We start from the raw sequence: 15732 nt of genomic DNA, 5'->3' as shown, positions 1-15732 counted from the left end.
ATTTTAAAATAGTTTTCCTTTCGTGTTCAAAATAAACGTGGTCAAATGTAATGAAATCATTAATATTGTTTGACACAAAATATATCCCAGTTTATGCCACCAAATCGGGCCCTTACATAGGTTTTTGTAAGGGCCCGATTCCGAAACACGACTGGAAAACAATTTCAACATTTTTGTAAGCAAAACATTCAAAAATTATTTAAAAACTGAATGATTTTGAAAATAGTTTTCGGATCGTATGAATCTGAATCAGGCTCAAAATCTATTGAGTTGACTATCAAATTTTATGGAATTTATAAGACAATAACTATAATAAACTGAGTGGCAATCGATATTAATGATTTCGTTATATTTGACCACCGTTATATAGTTCACAGTTGTAGAGATAAATATATATTTTTTTTTTAAATTCCGATCAATTAATAATTTTTTTTTTTAAATTTTCCAAATGTAAGGACTTGATTCAAAAACCCGAAAGGAAAACCATTTTAAAATTGTAGTAAGAAAAATACTCAAAAATTATTTAAAAACTGAGTGATTTTCATTCAAAAATTTTAAAATTGTTTTCCTTTCGTGTTTCTGAACCAGTCCCTTAAATTTGGGAAAATTTTAAAAACAAATTATTAATTGATCGGAAAAATGTATTAATTGATTGAAAAACCCAATAGGGGTTTGGTTTGTCAGCTGGTTTAGTTCTATTTTCTGATGTTAGGATTGAGGCCGAAATTTTTTGTTACACAGTGTACTGTGTTTGAATGTATCTGTTTTAATACTAAATTTTTTTTTTTTTTTTGGAATATTATTTTACGAATTATTAAGTGATTTTGCCGAAAGCGTGAAAAGCGCGGTTTATAAAATAGGGCTGAATATCTTTTGTCCTAGGGCAATATATCTATAGATTGTCATATGTTTCCACCTTTTACTTGTAATAATGCCAACCTAAATCAGCATGATTGGGAAATCTTTCAATCCAAAGTTGGACAAAAATTGTCATTTACAAGGTTTTAACATATAGTCGATATAGGAAATATATTTTACGTTCCAATATCTATTATTATAGAGGTTGTCATAGGGAAATCTTAATGATGTTTAAAATTAAATCTAAAAGCAGCACCTAGATTTTTTTTTTTAGCAAATTTTTTATTTATTTCAATTCCTTTTAAACTAATAACTTTTGTTAAGAGTTGTTTTAGTTCGAAAGAAGATAGAAAAAAGGTTTGTAGGATTTACAAACAAATATTTTCGACTTTCAGTCGACAGAGAACAACTCTCAGTAAAAGTTGTTTTAATTTTAAAAGAAGTTGAATTAATATATAGAAATCTAGGGCAAATTAACGTTTGCTTTGTATAAAATTCAAGTTTTAGATAAGATTTTAATTGAAATTTGCTAATTGGAACTTGCAAAACCCTTTTAGGACTAATTCTTTTAACTTTCTCATATATGTGGTCAAATGATCCCAAATCAGCAGTTTATCAAAATTGATAAGCTACCAGAACTTGGACAAATTACTACATATATGAGAAGGTCAGAGATTTTGAAAAGATATAGATTTTCAGCCGTAAGATGTTAAGACACCATAAGATCAAATATATTTGAAGACATGCTTGACGAAGTTTGATTAGGTTTGATGACTTAAAATGTATTTTAAAATTTAGATTTTGTTTCGTAATAAAACCAAAATATTTTCTGATTTTTATCAGATTGTCATACGATTATTATTATCAAGCCATTAAACGTCAAGAATACTTGATCATCAAGCATATCGTCAAACATATTTGAACGTACATTGGTGCTTTTACTAACAGTTCCTCTATGAAGAAAGAAAAGTTTGACGAAAGAAATTCAAATTCATTCGTCACACAATTCTTTCGTCATAGAGGAACAGACAGTAATATTAAATAGGTAATAATTTGAACAAATCAATTAAACCAAAATATAAACTAACTATATTTTTGTTTAATTGATTTGAACAAATTATTATTGTCAGTTCCTCTCTGTCGAAAGAAAAATGAATCAAAAAATTATTCTGGAATGATTTCCATGCACAATCTTCTGACTCACTTTTCTTGCCACCTAGAGGAACTGACAGTTACTAACTACTTTTGTTTAATTGACTTGACCAAATGAATATTTTAATTAACTAAGCTAATAAATTTTGTTTAAAGTTCTGCTTTTTTTTTGTTTTTGGTTGAATATATGTATAATTGACAATTGTTTGAAAGGTGTTTTACTATGTTTTTCCTTTTTTAGTTATAAATTAAAACACACAGAGCTAAAAACGTGTAACTTAAAATTATTATGCGATAAATGTTAATGAGTGTGTTACTAATTGTTTGTCTAAAATGTTAAAATAATCAAACAAATGGGGAAAACACCAAACAGTTAAATCCCCCATTTGCTAATATTCCAACCAAGCTAATGACTTTAAATGTACCTATTAAATATTTATGTAAGCATAAGTAGATTAATCAAGAATAAAAAAAGTAGTTTTTTTTAGATAAATTAAAATTGAAAATTAAAACCATTCGTTGAACCAATTCGTTTTCGTTCTTTAGCTGATCTTAGTTTGAGTTAGCTCGCCCGGTTCATCATCTTCACACTGTACCTATACATTGAGAACAGAGTGTTTTTTAATACCTACAGGTAAATGAACAGCGACTACAGCTAAACGTCCATCACGTAACGGTGCCAAGATGTGTGTGTTGCCCGGTGTTACGATCACTGTTTGTACGGGCACATGTAGCGGTATGTCAAATACCGGCTTTAATCTGAAATCACAAAGAAACCAAAAATGACACACAAGATTATTCATTTAGATTACTTAATAGGCAACAAGTAACAAGTTCAAGGTACACGCTATAGTATACATTATACATTACACTTTACAGGTTTATTAGAAGACACGATTTTGTGTTTAATATTAATTAGATGCATTATTATTAATTATTTATTTTTTTAATTTATCAATAAACTACGAGTATTAGTAATAATTGCTAATAGAATTAATAGTACATACTTATTCTAATTAAAATTGTATTTAATATATTTTACTGAAAAAGGAAAACACTGTTTGATTAGATGATTTTTATTAAACATTTTAATTGTTGTTTGTGTTTTTTTGAGGGCCTAGAAACAGGCTTTTTATTGTTTATAACATTTTGGAAATGTTTTGATTTTATCATTCACACTCGCCGTCAATTTATAACACCATGCGAATAGACATTTTAGCTTATATCTTTATAAGCAGAGAACCACTCAAATAATTTGTACAATATAAATTTATTCAAAGTATTGGCCATTGTTAGCTATGACATTTTCCCATCTTTCTGGCAACATATGCAGCCCTATCGTGAAAAACATGTGAAATTTATTTTCCCATGAAATATCCATTTCCCTCGAAGGGAAAATTGCTATCGTGATATTCCCATGAACTTTTCATTCACAATAGTTGATTTTGTTCGTAACAGCTGTTTATTGTTTACAAAATTCCATCTAAAAATTTCCCATGTTGGGGAATTTTTTCACGTAAACAAAGTTCATGAACGAAAAATGGGAAAAGGGAACACATTTCATGTGAAATATTAATTTGCGATAGGGGTGATGGATTCCGAGCCTAAAGAATTGATCATCTTTTGTGGCCAAGAATGAAAAAAGTCAATTTCGGATACTCTGTTCAGTATCCTAGAGAGAGCACTCTGCCTCGATCGAAACAAAGAGTATTTGGACGGGACAAGATCTGGACTATAAGGCGGGTGAAGCTAAACTTCACAACCACTTTATTCTAAACAGATTTTAACAGGTATTGCATAATGTGGACGAGCGAGAACCTTCTTGATCCCACCAATTACAGAGCACTACCTCAGCGCTATGGATATTTGGCTTTGGTGTCGATTCGCCTGGTTGGCCGGGATTCACATACGATCTCTTAAGCTTCGGGTTGGATACATTTTTCGTCGCAAGTAATGATTCGGTGCAAAAATATGTAAAATCGTCTTTCAAGGTCATTCGGCTTCAATTCGTATGGTACCCAATTTACTGCAAATATTTTAAAATTTGCTGCTTAGGTTGCTCCCAATGATTTTGCAAGCTCTTGTTGAGTTTGACAACAATCTACATGAAGTAAAGTCTCCTATTCTTGGTCATCAAACTTTTTTGGCTGGCCTAGGCGATCTTTGTCTTCCGTGTCAAAATCTCCACTTCTGAACCGAATAACCATATCTCGCACGTTGAAAACGTTGGAACACATTCTCTTTCTTGAGCAATCGATGTACTTCAGCTTCAAATTAAAGAAGTAAAGCAAAACTTCCCACATATGACGCTTTGTTGGAGTAAAATTCGACATTTTCGAGGCAGAAAAAAAAACTTTGTTGTTTACTCTATAAAGTGAGAATAAATTACAGATCTGTACCCTTCAAAATGACATAAGTTATTAAAAACCAAAACCGCGTTCAAATAAGTAAGAGAGCTATATTCTTCTGTGTCGTATATTAACACTACGTTAGTCGCAACTAGAGATGCTAATCGGGACTGATTTTTGAAAATCCCGGGGATCGGGATTTGGTAAAAAATCCCGAAATCCCGACTCGGGGTTTCGGGATTTTCGGGAAATCTAAAATCCCGAAAATTATAAGAAAGAAACGTACATAATTATGTCTTTACAATTGAAAATAAATTTTTTATTTAGCAATTCATTTTTATTAGACACTAAAAAGCATACTATTGCATCTATGGTTTCGTCTGCCATTCTGGAACGAATTTTGTTTCCGACATATGCTGCTGCCGAAAAACATCTTTCATATTGTTCCTTCAGAAATAAAGTGATATATTTCTTTTGCAAGTTGCAAATCTACATTATAACTTGGTTTCGTTATTGTTATTTGGGTTTTTTACATTTATTAATAATATATTTTAGCCTTTGAGCAATCGAAATATTTTCATTTTGTTCGAGCTCCCCATCTGATCAATTTCGTTTGAAGAGGATTTAAATTGGGTTTTGTTAGATAACTTACCAAAAATGTGAAGAATTGATTTTCCAGAGCCCCACTCTAGGAAAACCAAAAATACCGCTTTCCTTTATTAACTATGTTGTAGCAGGAGTTGAGCTTAACAACTTTGCTGAACATCACTTTGCGATATTCGGGCATGTAGAATGTCAAAATGCATAAAAAAGGCACACAAAAATGACAATTTCCCCTATTTATTTATGAAAAACGGGATATGGAAAATCCCGAAAATTCCGGGATTTAAAATTAAAAAATCCCGGGTTTCGGGGTTTAAGAAATCCCGAAAACCCCGGGATTTTCGGGAACGGGATTCCCCGTTTGGCATCTCTAGTCGCAACTGATCTGGTTGATACATTCAAAATTTTTTTTATTGTAGATTTTTTTAAACACCCTAAATTTTAAGCTATTTTTTAATAAAAATAAATTTTTACTGCAATTTTACTTTTATTACTCTTTTAAATATATTTAGGATATTCATACGGTCTACTATTTGGTCATATTGTCATAATGTCCTAATATATTATGATAGTTTAAACAAATTTTTGTTGTGCTTCAAACAAAAAATTTCTAAACTAATAAGACTATTTGAACTATGTTTATTGTTTTGTCATAAAATAATGTTTTTTTTTTGTTTAAACTATTATAATATATTACGACATTATGGCAATATGACTAATAGCAGACCATGTGAATACCCGAATTGAATTTAACATTGTTTTTATGTTTTTCGAAATAAAAAGTAAAGAAATTTTTTTCAAACGCGCCTTTTATTTTTTTTTTCAAAAAATTTTTTTTAATTTTTTTTTTATCAAAATCGTTTTATAAATTTTTTTTAAAATTTTTTTGGTGAAAAAAAATCGCCCTAAAAATATTTTTCCTGATTTTGACCCATTGTCGGTCCTAATTACTATAACGTTATATACGTTGAAATATCTATCATTATATATCCATATTGTCTATATTAATGACTTAGTAATCCAGATATAGATCAAAAATCGAGATTGTCCTGGTTTTTTCTTTATATCTCAGCCATTTGTGGGTCGATTGTCCATTTTAAATAGCAACCGCACGGATATATGAATCATTTAAGTAAGTTATTTTGGTGCTACGGAAAGTTGATTTCAACATACAGATGGACATGGATATATAGACTGCGCTATCTATAATGATCCAGAATATAAATACTTTGTGGGGTCGCAAATGAAAAATTTAGAAATTACAAACGGAATGACAAACTATATAAAGATGCGCCATCTATTGTAAATCCCGCTTTTTATGTCATATACCCAATATAAATTAAAAATACTGAAATACAAATGGAAGTTTTTGAAATAGAATTAGAAATTCCTGAATTACAAGTGGAAAATTCTGAAATATAATTGAAATATTCTGAAATTCAATTAGAAAATTCTGAAATATAATTAGAAAATTTCTGAAATTTAATTGGAAATGGTATAGAATAATTCTATAAAATCTTTATTCGATACTTTTAAAGGATTTTATTGGTTAAATTTTTTTTTTTTACTTTTTGAGAAAAAAGGGGTGTGTGTTAACACCCATTACTGATTAATTTACCACATGCACACGTACATACTGGAATATTAGATAGACAAAGTTTTTTATATTAAATTCTTTGCAAAAGCCAGTGAACTTTTGCAATTGGAAGAACATGATAAAATTTAATATAAAATCAAATATCAATTACAATTATTACGTGCCATATCCCAAATTAAAGGTAGAATTTCAAAATGTTATGATATTCACAAGGAATTAAACATACAGACGAGAGAATATAAAAATATCTAAATTGAATTTAATGTTTAAAATAATTTCAACTTACCCATGCAATCGACTCAATGTTACATCACCGGCATCATCGGCTACAACTAAGTAATCGGATGCTGTTGCCAAACCCGTAACACGACCAGATACATATTTCGAACCCAAACTGGTGCCATTAATGCTATAAACATGTACGGAATGAGATGTATCATCCAAAGCACTAAATGCAATATGGCCTGAAAGTAAACAAAAAATAAAACCAGAAATAGTTTATTAAGAAAATTCTACAGATTGGAATTTTGAATGATTTAAAAACTTATCCCCATTTTCTCAATCTCTGGTTATCGGTTTTCGTAACGTTATACTTCCAATTAAGATAATTTTTGTATGAAAACTGTCAGTATTCGTTACGATAAAAAATAACCAGATATTGAGAAAATGGGGGTTAATCTGATAGAGAGTCATGACTAGGGGGCTGATTTATATGAAAATTTATGTTTTTTCTCGAAGGTCTAAATACAATGTAGACTAATTATATATCCGAATCGCACATTTTGCTGCAAAATGGCATCGATTTGTTAGTGCATATTTTTGCATATTTTATTAATAATGCATATTTTGTTATATTTTACTTCAAAATGCTTATTTATATGCATATTATGCCAATTTTTAATAAAAATATAATTTTTTTGTCGTTAATGGGCAAAATACATTCACCCCTATCGCGAATCAATATTTCAAATGAAATATGTTCCCTTTTCCATTTTTCGTTCATCAACTTTGTTCACGTGAAAAATTCCACATTTTTAGATGGAATTTTGTAAACAATAAACAGCTGTTACGAACAAAATCAACTATTGTGAATGAAAAGTTCATGGGGAATTTCACGATAGCAATTTTCCCTTCGAGGGAAATGAATATTTCATGGGAACAAAATATCACATGTTATTGCCGATAGGGGTGATTGTTTCGACAAAAATTTTGTCATATTTGTTTTCATTGCAGATTCGATTTATAAGAGATTTCGTTATCGAAAGATTTTGTAACTTCACCCACACAGTAACCGCTTCAAGCAGTTCTACGAGACTGTCGTAAACTAGTGATTTTGGATAAATTAGAGACAAATGCACTACACAATTAACGTTTAAAGTCCTTACACTATAGATAGTCTTTATGCTAGATTTTATGGGATGTATAAAGTAACCAATTGACTTCTCTCTGCATTACAAATATCACGTCAAATGACCCAAAATATATAAATTGGAGTTAGCCAAGTGATCAGACATTATTAACAATTTCCGTCTATAAGTGATACATTTATTAATTGTTTAATTGCTGGGTTATTACGACATAAAAATTAAGGTTGGATGCTACTTTACAGCACGATCAAAATATTGATGATTTTAAAAAGAAAGTCACAATATAGAAGCTCTATGGTTTTAAACAAGTATTCATACCATGATATCATCATCATAATATTAATAGGCAAGTCGATTTCTTTAGACCCCTTTTACGCTCACATTATACATTCAATTTGGACAAAAAATTTACCATTTTAAAGGGATTTGTTCACAGATGTGCAGAATATATATTTTATTGAAATCGGTTCAGTTTTTTAGGAGTTGTAAGCGTTTAAAGATGTTACTAACACATATGCAAAAACGTGTACATGTGAACCTTAAGCTAAAATGTAAACAAAGCAATGCATGTTTGTCCAATTTGTTGTTGTAAATAAATAAGAGAAACAATTAAACAGTATGATTTCGCTCTGTTTTAAGTGAGAGTTGTTATAGAAAACAAAGAAGAAGACTTTAGTATTTGAAAGTCACTTAAAAAAAATATATTTTGAAGGTGTTTTTTTATTTTCTAACTCCCATATGCATAAGCAATTTTTAAATTTATCAAAGGTTTATAAAACAAAAATTGTTCTTATAAACCTTTGACAAATTTAAAAACTGCATATGGGGGTAAATACATATGTAATTGTACATAAGTAAATAGTTATTTTATAATATTTGCAGAACTATTATTGTGACGGTTTTCAAACTTCATACAAATAAATTTCTTATCACTGCATGAAGTATAGCTCTTTTATCATTTTGCATAGTTTCACTGAAAATTTTCGGGATTGGAATAGTGGGCGTGGCACACCCAATACAAAATAAATATTTAATTTCAAATATCTGGAGAACTATAATTGTAAAAGTGTTTAAACTTTTTACGAATGAATTTCTTATTAATGTGCGGAGTTTAGCTAAATATAGACGGAATAAGATTAGAGGGCGTAGCACCTCCTATACAGAGTAAATATTGATTTGGAATATCTGGGGAACCAAAATGGAAGGGGTCGGAAAAGGAGGTGAGTCAACTATCATACAAAGTAATAATTGCAAGGTTCTTCAAACTTTGTCTGCGTAGCTCTCTTACCATTTTACATAGATTGGCTGAAAATGTAAAGTAAATAATTGAATATCTGGAGAACTATAATTCTAAAAGTATTTAAACTCTGTATCAATCAATTTATTACTATTCCACGGAGGTGAGCTAAAAATGAATTTATTCCTGATTCCTGTTCGAAGTTTAGCTAAGCATGATCTGTATCAATCAATTTATTACTATTCCACGGAGGTGAGCTAAAAATGAATTTATTCCTGATTCCTGTTCGAAGTTTAGCTAAGCATGATCGGCCCTCCCTTATAAAGGAAAGTTAAAGTAAAGCTTCATATTTACATAAAAGGTGGGATCAGAGCAGTGGAGGGGTATCTCCCATACCAAATTAGTTAGTTATTTTCGAATATCAAGTGAACTGTAATTGAGAGATTCTCAATATTTTGTATATGTAGTTAGGTTTTATCAGAAATCCATTCATATTTTTTTAATTTTACTAGGGTAGGGGTAGCGAAGTGCACCGGGTTATACTAGTTAATATAAATATCCATCGTTTTTTCAGAAGAAAAGTTATTTTAAAAATAGTTTTAGAGCTTTAATTGTTTAATTCCTGGTATAATTTAAAGAGTTCTAACAGCTGGCAACAGTGTTGTGTATTTTTTGGACATTTTGAAATCCAAACTTAATTATTTTATGTTTCTGCAAAAAAAAAATTCGTGCATATTTTTTAACTTTTTTGGTCATATTTTGATTTTTTTGAAGCATATTTTAGGCGCATATTTTCCAATAATAAATGCATGAAAATCCGCCCCCTAGTCATGACTTTTAAGAATAACCGATACTTGTGTGACTATTAGTGGCGTTTAGTTAAGTAATTGGACTTATTGATAGATTTTATAGGATTTGTTTTAATTGTATTGATTATAATTTTATTTTAAACTTGTTAAATAATAATTAAAATAATACTTAAAACATTAACATATATTTAATAACAAAATATCAATGATAAGTATTTAAATTTCTAAAAACAAACTTAATAGAAATAATATAAAAATACATTTCGTACGTAAATAACTGGTAAAACCTGGTGTATAAATAACTTTTTTTTTGGATCGCAAATTAAATCAAAATTTTTTTGATTTATTTCAATTTATTTTGGTATATGTATGAGAGTAATAATTATCAATTGGATCCACCATTCTTTAGTAGATAATATAAAAATGCATTTATTTGACGTACAAACTGGTAAAATCTGGTGCATAAATAACTTTTTTTTTTGAAAGTATCGTAAAATTTATTTCAATTTATTTTGGTTTATGTGTGAGAGCAATAAAAGTGGTTAATTTATGTTTGTTATGTATTTGTATTGAAATTTAAATGAATGTGAGATAATAAAAATTTTGATTAATATTTGCGTTTGAATGCGAAAATAGAAAATATCAGTATGTTCTGTGCGAGTTTTATAAAAAAAAACACAAAATAAAAATGTTACAATGGACTGGGTTGAAGTTTTAGCAATGTCTTCTGGTTGTTCAGAAAATATGTCAAATATTTTAAAAATTATCATTTAATCAAATGATAAAAATATAAATTAATTAAATTTTTCAAAAAATTTAAGAATTTTGTAGTTTGTTATAAAAGAGGGAAACACTTTAATTTTGGAATTTGTTGAGTGCTTATATAGACGTCGTTATCGACTCTCTGAGATTACTAAATAGTGCTCTTTTAAGCCCGATAGAATTTACGAAAGTGTTAACTGTCAAACGATCATACTGCACTTACTTTATGACATTTATGATCAAGATCATTATGAATTGATAGACAATTGAAAAACGCTACCAATTTATTAAACTTTACTTTGTAAATCAGTAATTTTTTATATTCAGCGATTAGGAAAATGCTTGGTTTAACTGGTTTATTAATAAACAAAATTAGCCCATATGGAGTCAGACCAATCCACAGCAGATCCTACAGGGTCCATTGCATATAGAACAAGTAAGAAAGTATGGTCGGTCAAGCCCGACCATATAATACCCTACACTAAGTAAAAGAGCAAAAACATTTTCTTTTAAAATTTCAATAATCTATCTATATTTTTGAGTGATTTTCGGAAGGGGGCCTTATATGGGGGCTATGACCAATTATGGACCGATCACATATGAAAGTTTACTATGTTGAATTTTGTGAGTATACCAACATTTTTAAGCGATTTATGCACGTTAAAGTCTGCGGGTCTATATGGGAGCTATGACTAATTATGGACCGATCGTAAGAAAATTTGGTGACATGAATTTTTTATATATAAAACTTATTTGGAGCGGAATTTGTGGAGATACATTTATAAATTAAACATTTATGACCGATGAAGTCCAATTTCGGAAGGACATTTGTATGGGGGCTAGGTGAAATAATGGACCGATTTCAGCCAGTTTCAATAGGCTTCGTCCTTGGGCCGAAAAAATAATATGTACCAAATTTGATCGAAATATCTTCAAAATTGCGACCTGTACTCTGCGCACAAGGTTTACATTAATCGACTCAGAAAGTGATTCTAAGTCGATCGGTATACTTTAAGATGGGTGTTAAACTAATATTTTTGGGCGTTATAAACATCTGCACAAACGCATAATACCCTCCCCACTATGGTGGTGTAGGGTATAAAAATTTATCTTTTGGTGCGGTTTACATGCTGGTGGCATCATCGGGCCTTATTTCTACAAAAATTAAGCCGGATATCGCGTTACGTTGAATGGAGATTGTTACCACATCATGATTTGTTTGAAAATATAGATGACATTGATCCGGGTGAGATGTGGTTTCAACAGGATGGCACTACGTACTACACGGCGATCGCAAATATTGATTTATTTTAAACAATTGGGACTGTCTTTTGGCCTCCAAGGTCGTGCGATTTGACATCTCCCGATTATTTACTGTGGGGCCACGTGAAGACACTGCTATGCTGATAAACCAATAACAATCGACGCCTTGAGATCAACATTGTTCATGATATTTGTGGCATACAACCAGCAATGTTCGAAAAAGTGGTCGTCCAGAACAGCCTCGGTGGTCATATGCCCGAAATCATTTTCAAATGTTAATGACATGTGAAATGAAATTGTTGATTACAGTTTATTTTCTTGTGTTTTTCAATTTCTATTGGGCTTAAAAAACACCCTTAATATGTCTGTTATCTTCAACATTTATATTAATCGCACACAAAATTCTAGATTTTTTTTATATTTTTAATCTCATAATTTCAATTATGACAGCGTTCATAAAGCCCAAATGCAGCAAGTACATACTTGCATTTAACTCACAGTGTTTGTTTATTCATGTATGAGACAGACACTTGCATGAATGTTTAAACAGTGATAAAATATCGATGTGCAACCATTAAATGTAATCAATCTTTTTTCTTAATTATTTTTCAGATCTTGATAAGGTTGAGTATATTTTTCCCCCAGAGTAGTTTTAAGTGATTTGTTTGAACATGATTGATTGATTAGTAAATATTAAAATAATCTTAAACTTTGGCTTTCCGGTAGCAAATAAGTAGGTAACAGCAAAAGGAAATATTTTGTCGGTTATGGTCTGATTAAAAAAGTAAGAGTAATCTAGATTTTATAAGAAATAAGACCGATGTGACACAAATAATAGTGTATTTCAGAGTGTGCTACAAAAATTGGTCTTGCTAAATTGCAAATGCAAAATGTCGCAATTCCACAACAAAATACATAGGATTATAATTTTGATAAGTGAAAAAAGGAGGAAAGAAAATAGACAGAGAAATACAATTATTTGTTAAGATGTTGCAATATTTTAGTAGCAGGGAAATTTGTTACCAAACAAATTGAAGACGAGAGACCATGAAAGAAGATTTTATATGCACCGAATCATTATCTGCAATGAAAAATGGATCCATTACAATAACCCGAAGCGTAAGAGATCGTATTTGAAGCCCAGCCACCCAGCCGAATCGAGATCAAAACCATGGCGCTGAGGTAATGCTATGTACTGGGAGCAAAAATGTCCTATATATCATGAGCTCCTGAAATATGGCCAGACCATATTGAAGAACTTACCATATTATGTTGCTCTCGGCTTATGGATATCATAATCTGAGAACAACATATTATGATAAAATTATTCATCATATAAATGGTTGTCACAAAGATATACTTGTTTACTGTAACCATATATATGGATGACACAATCATGTGAATCGTAAATTAACCATATTATGATTACCACAATCATGTAAATAGTTACTGTCACTATAATATTGTTAAAAAACTTGTAACACAATTTAAATGGTTACAGTAACCATGTTTTTTCTCTGCGTGTATTATCCGAAATTGGCTTTATTTGTTTTTGGCCTCAAAAGATGAGCAGTTCTTTTGGTTCGGAATTCATTTGTTGCCAGGCAGATGGGAATACTTCAAAGGTAACAATGGCCAATTTATATTGTACAAATGTTTCAAAATAAAAGCTAAACATTCACAGAAAAAAATTGTTAGGCTCTCAGTTACATATCTAGTTGTTGTCTATGATTGAAATTAACAAAAATAAATGTTTCAAAAAAATAAAAATTTAGGAAAATATTCACATTTTTTTCTTTCATAAACATTTTATTAATGATAAAGAAATTGGAGTATTCTAGAGGGTAAGTTGAATCTGTAACTATAATATAGTAATAGGCAAAAAATGGACATCGATTTCATATACATTTTTTCAACAGGATTTTAGTGGACTATTTTTCCATCATGCATCGAGTGTGGAAGGAACTCATTGGAGAACAATACTAGAGGAACAATCTGTATAACCATTCGTGGATGGGGATATTGATCATATTAATGGTTCTAAAGGTGAGAAAATGAATGTATGCAAGCTTTAACATTATATGTATACATTAGGGTGGCCCTTAATAAACGAAAGTTGGATTGTGGCCACTCTCACCCCCCAGTTTGGTGAACATTGGTAAACAAATCATCCTGAACGTATATTCGAATTCGAATGTACGAGTCGCAGCAAACATTCAGCGCTGCCATATTTACGATCAATGATCAACTAAAAGCTTATATGTGTTTAATGTTAATAATGCCCACAGATATGTTACAGTTTGAGAGGCACTGCTTTCAAATGCAACTTTAAATCAGCCGTTAAAATCGTTATATTTGAATTCAAGTACAATTTCGTAACAGTATATTTATATTTATCTTGGCTATAATATTCTGAATAGGTTTTACTTAAAATTCATAACAGTAAGGAAATAGAGTTCATTCGCCAAAAAATGGCCAAATAATTGTTTTTTCTCGAAAATTTCAAAATTAAAATCGCAGGTACGGAAAAACTATAAAAGATATTTTCATAATTTTTTCATATTTGTATTCCCTATTATATTCTCAATAAATCCCAATGAGATGATCAAAAATTCTGAAATTTCTTTAACACAATTTTTAAAAATTTGAAAATGGAGTTTTGAAACTGCCGTTAAATTTTTTTTATTTCTTTGGTCATACCTACGAATAGGTTAACGGTATCCTTCGAAGACAAGAACTCATAAACAAGTAAATATGGGTATATTTTAAGTAAAAACAAGTAAGAAGCCGACCAAGCCGGACCATATAATACCCTACACCAAGTAAATTAGTAAAAATATTTTTCTTTTAAAATATCAATAATTTATATTCGTGAGTGATTTTCGGAAGTGGGCCTTATATGGGAGCTATGACCAATTATGGACCGATCACCATAAAATTAGGTCGTGTGATTTATGTCTATATGAAAGTTATTTATGTTGAATTTTGTGTATATACCAACATTTTCAAGTGATTTAAGCACGTTAAAGTGATTTTCGGAAGCGGTTCTCTATGGGAGTTATGACTGGGCCGATCGTAACAAAATTTGGTGACATGAATTTTGTATATATAAAACTTATTTGGAGCGAAATTTGTGTAGATACATATATAAATTAAACATTTATGACCGATAAAGTCCAATTTCGAGAGGACATTTGTATGGGGGCTAGGTGAAATAATGGACCGATTTCAGCCAATTTTCCAAAAATTATATGTACCAAATTTGATCGAAATATCTTCAAAATTGCGACCTGTACTCTGCGCACAAAGTTTACATGGACAGCCAGCCGACCAGCCAGCAAGACGGACGGACATCGTTTAATCGACTCAGAAAGTGATTCTAAGTCGATCGGTATACTTTAAGGTGGGTGTTAGTCTAATATTTTTGGGCGTTACAAACATCTGCACAAACGCATAATTCCCTCCCCACTATGGTGGTGTAGGGTATAAAAAGCAAAATGTTTCGATCAATGCAGAACGCTGTCTCTGGGATACGTTTCACTTTGGAAGAAACTATATTGGCTTGATTTGTTCTTGGCATCAAAAGATGAGCAGTTCTTTTGGCTCGGAATCAATATGTTGCAAGAAAGTCATAGCTAACAATGGCCAATACTTTGAATAAATTTATAGTGTACAAATGTTTCAAAATAGAAGCTAAAAATTTTGAAAAAATCCCGCATTTTTAAATCATACACCA

The 15732-nt window shown here is 30.4% G+C and overlaps 1 protein-coding gene across 3 annotated transcripts in view; it reads right to left on the bottom strand.

Moving 5' to 3' along the window:
- Positions 1 to 1389: 1389 nt before the first annotated feature.
- The window catches only part of LOC135954338 (neurobeachin-like protein 1), a 167093-nt gene continuing 152750 nt past the window's right edge, over positions 1390 to 15732 (bottom strand). For 2 of the 3 annotated variants that reach the window (XM_065504478.1, XM_065504477.1), the window contains 2 exons: positions 6845 to 7022; positions 1390 to 2769 (listed from right to left, as the gene is read on the bottom strand). In XM_065504478.1, the coding sequence (XP_065360550.1) occupies positions 2607 to 2769; positions 6845 to 7022 (341 nt within the window). In that variant the 3' untranslated portion in view covers positions 1390 to 2606. The remainder of the gene's footprint in view (positions 2770 to 6844; positions 7023 to 15732) is intronic. The other variant, XM_065504476.1, reaches the window with a different exon arrangement.

The sequence above is a fragment of the Calliphora vicina genome, chromosome 3 (genome assembly GCF_958450345.1).
Source record: "Calliphora vicina chromosome 3, idCalVici1.1, whole genome shotgun sequence".
Lineage (NCBI taxonomy): Eukaryota > Metazoa > Arthropoda > Insecta > Diptera > Calliphoridae > Calliphora > Calliphora vicina.
The sequence above is the reverse complement of the archived record's forward strand: the minus strand, read 5'-3'. Positions and strand labels throughout refer to the sequence as shown.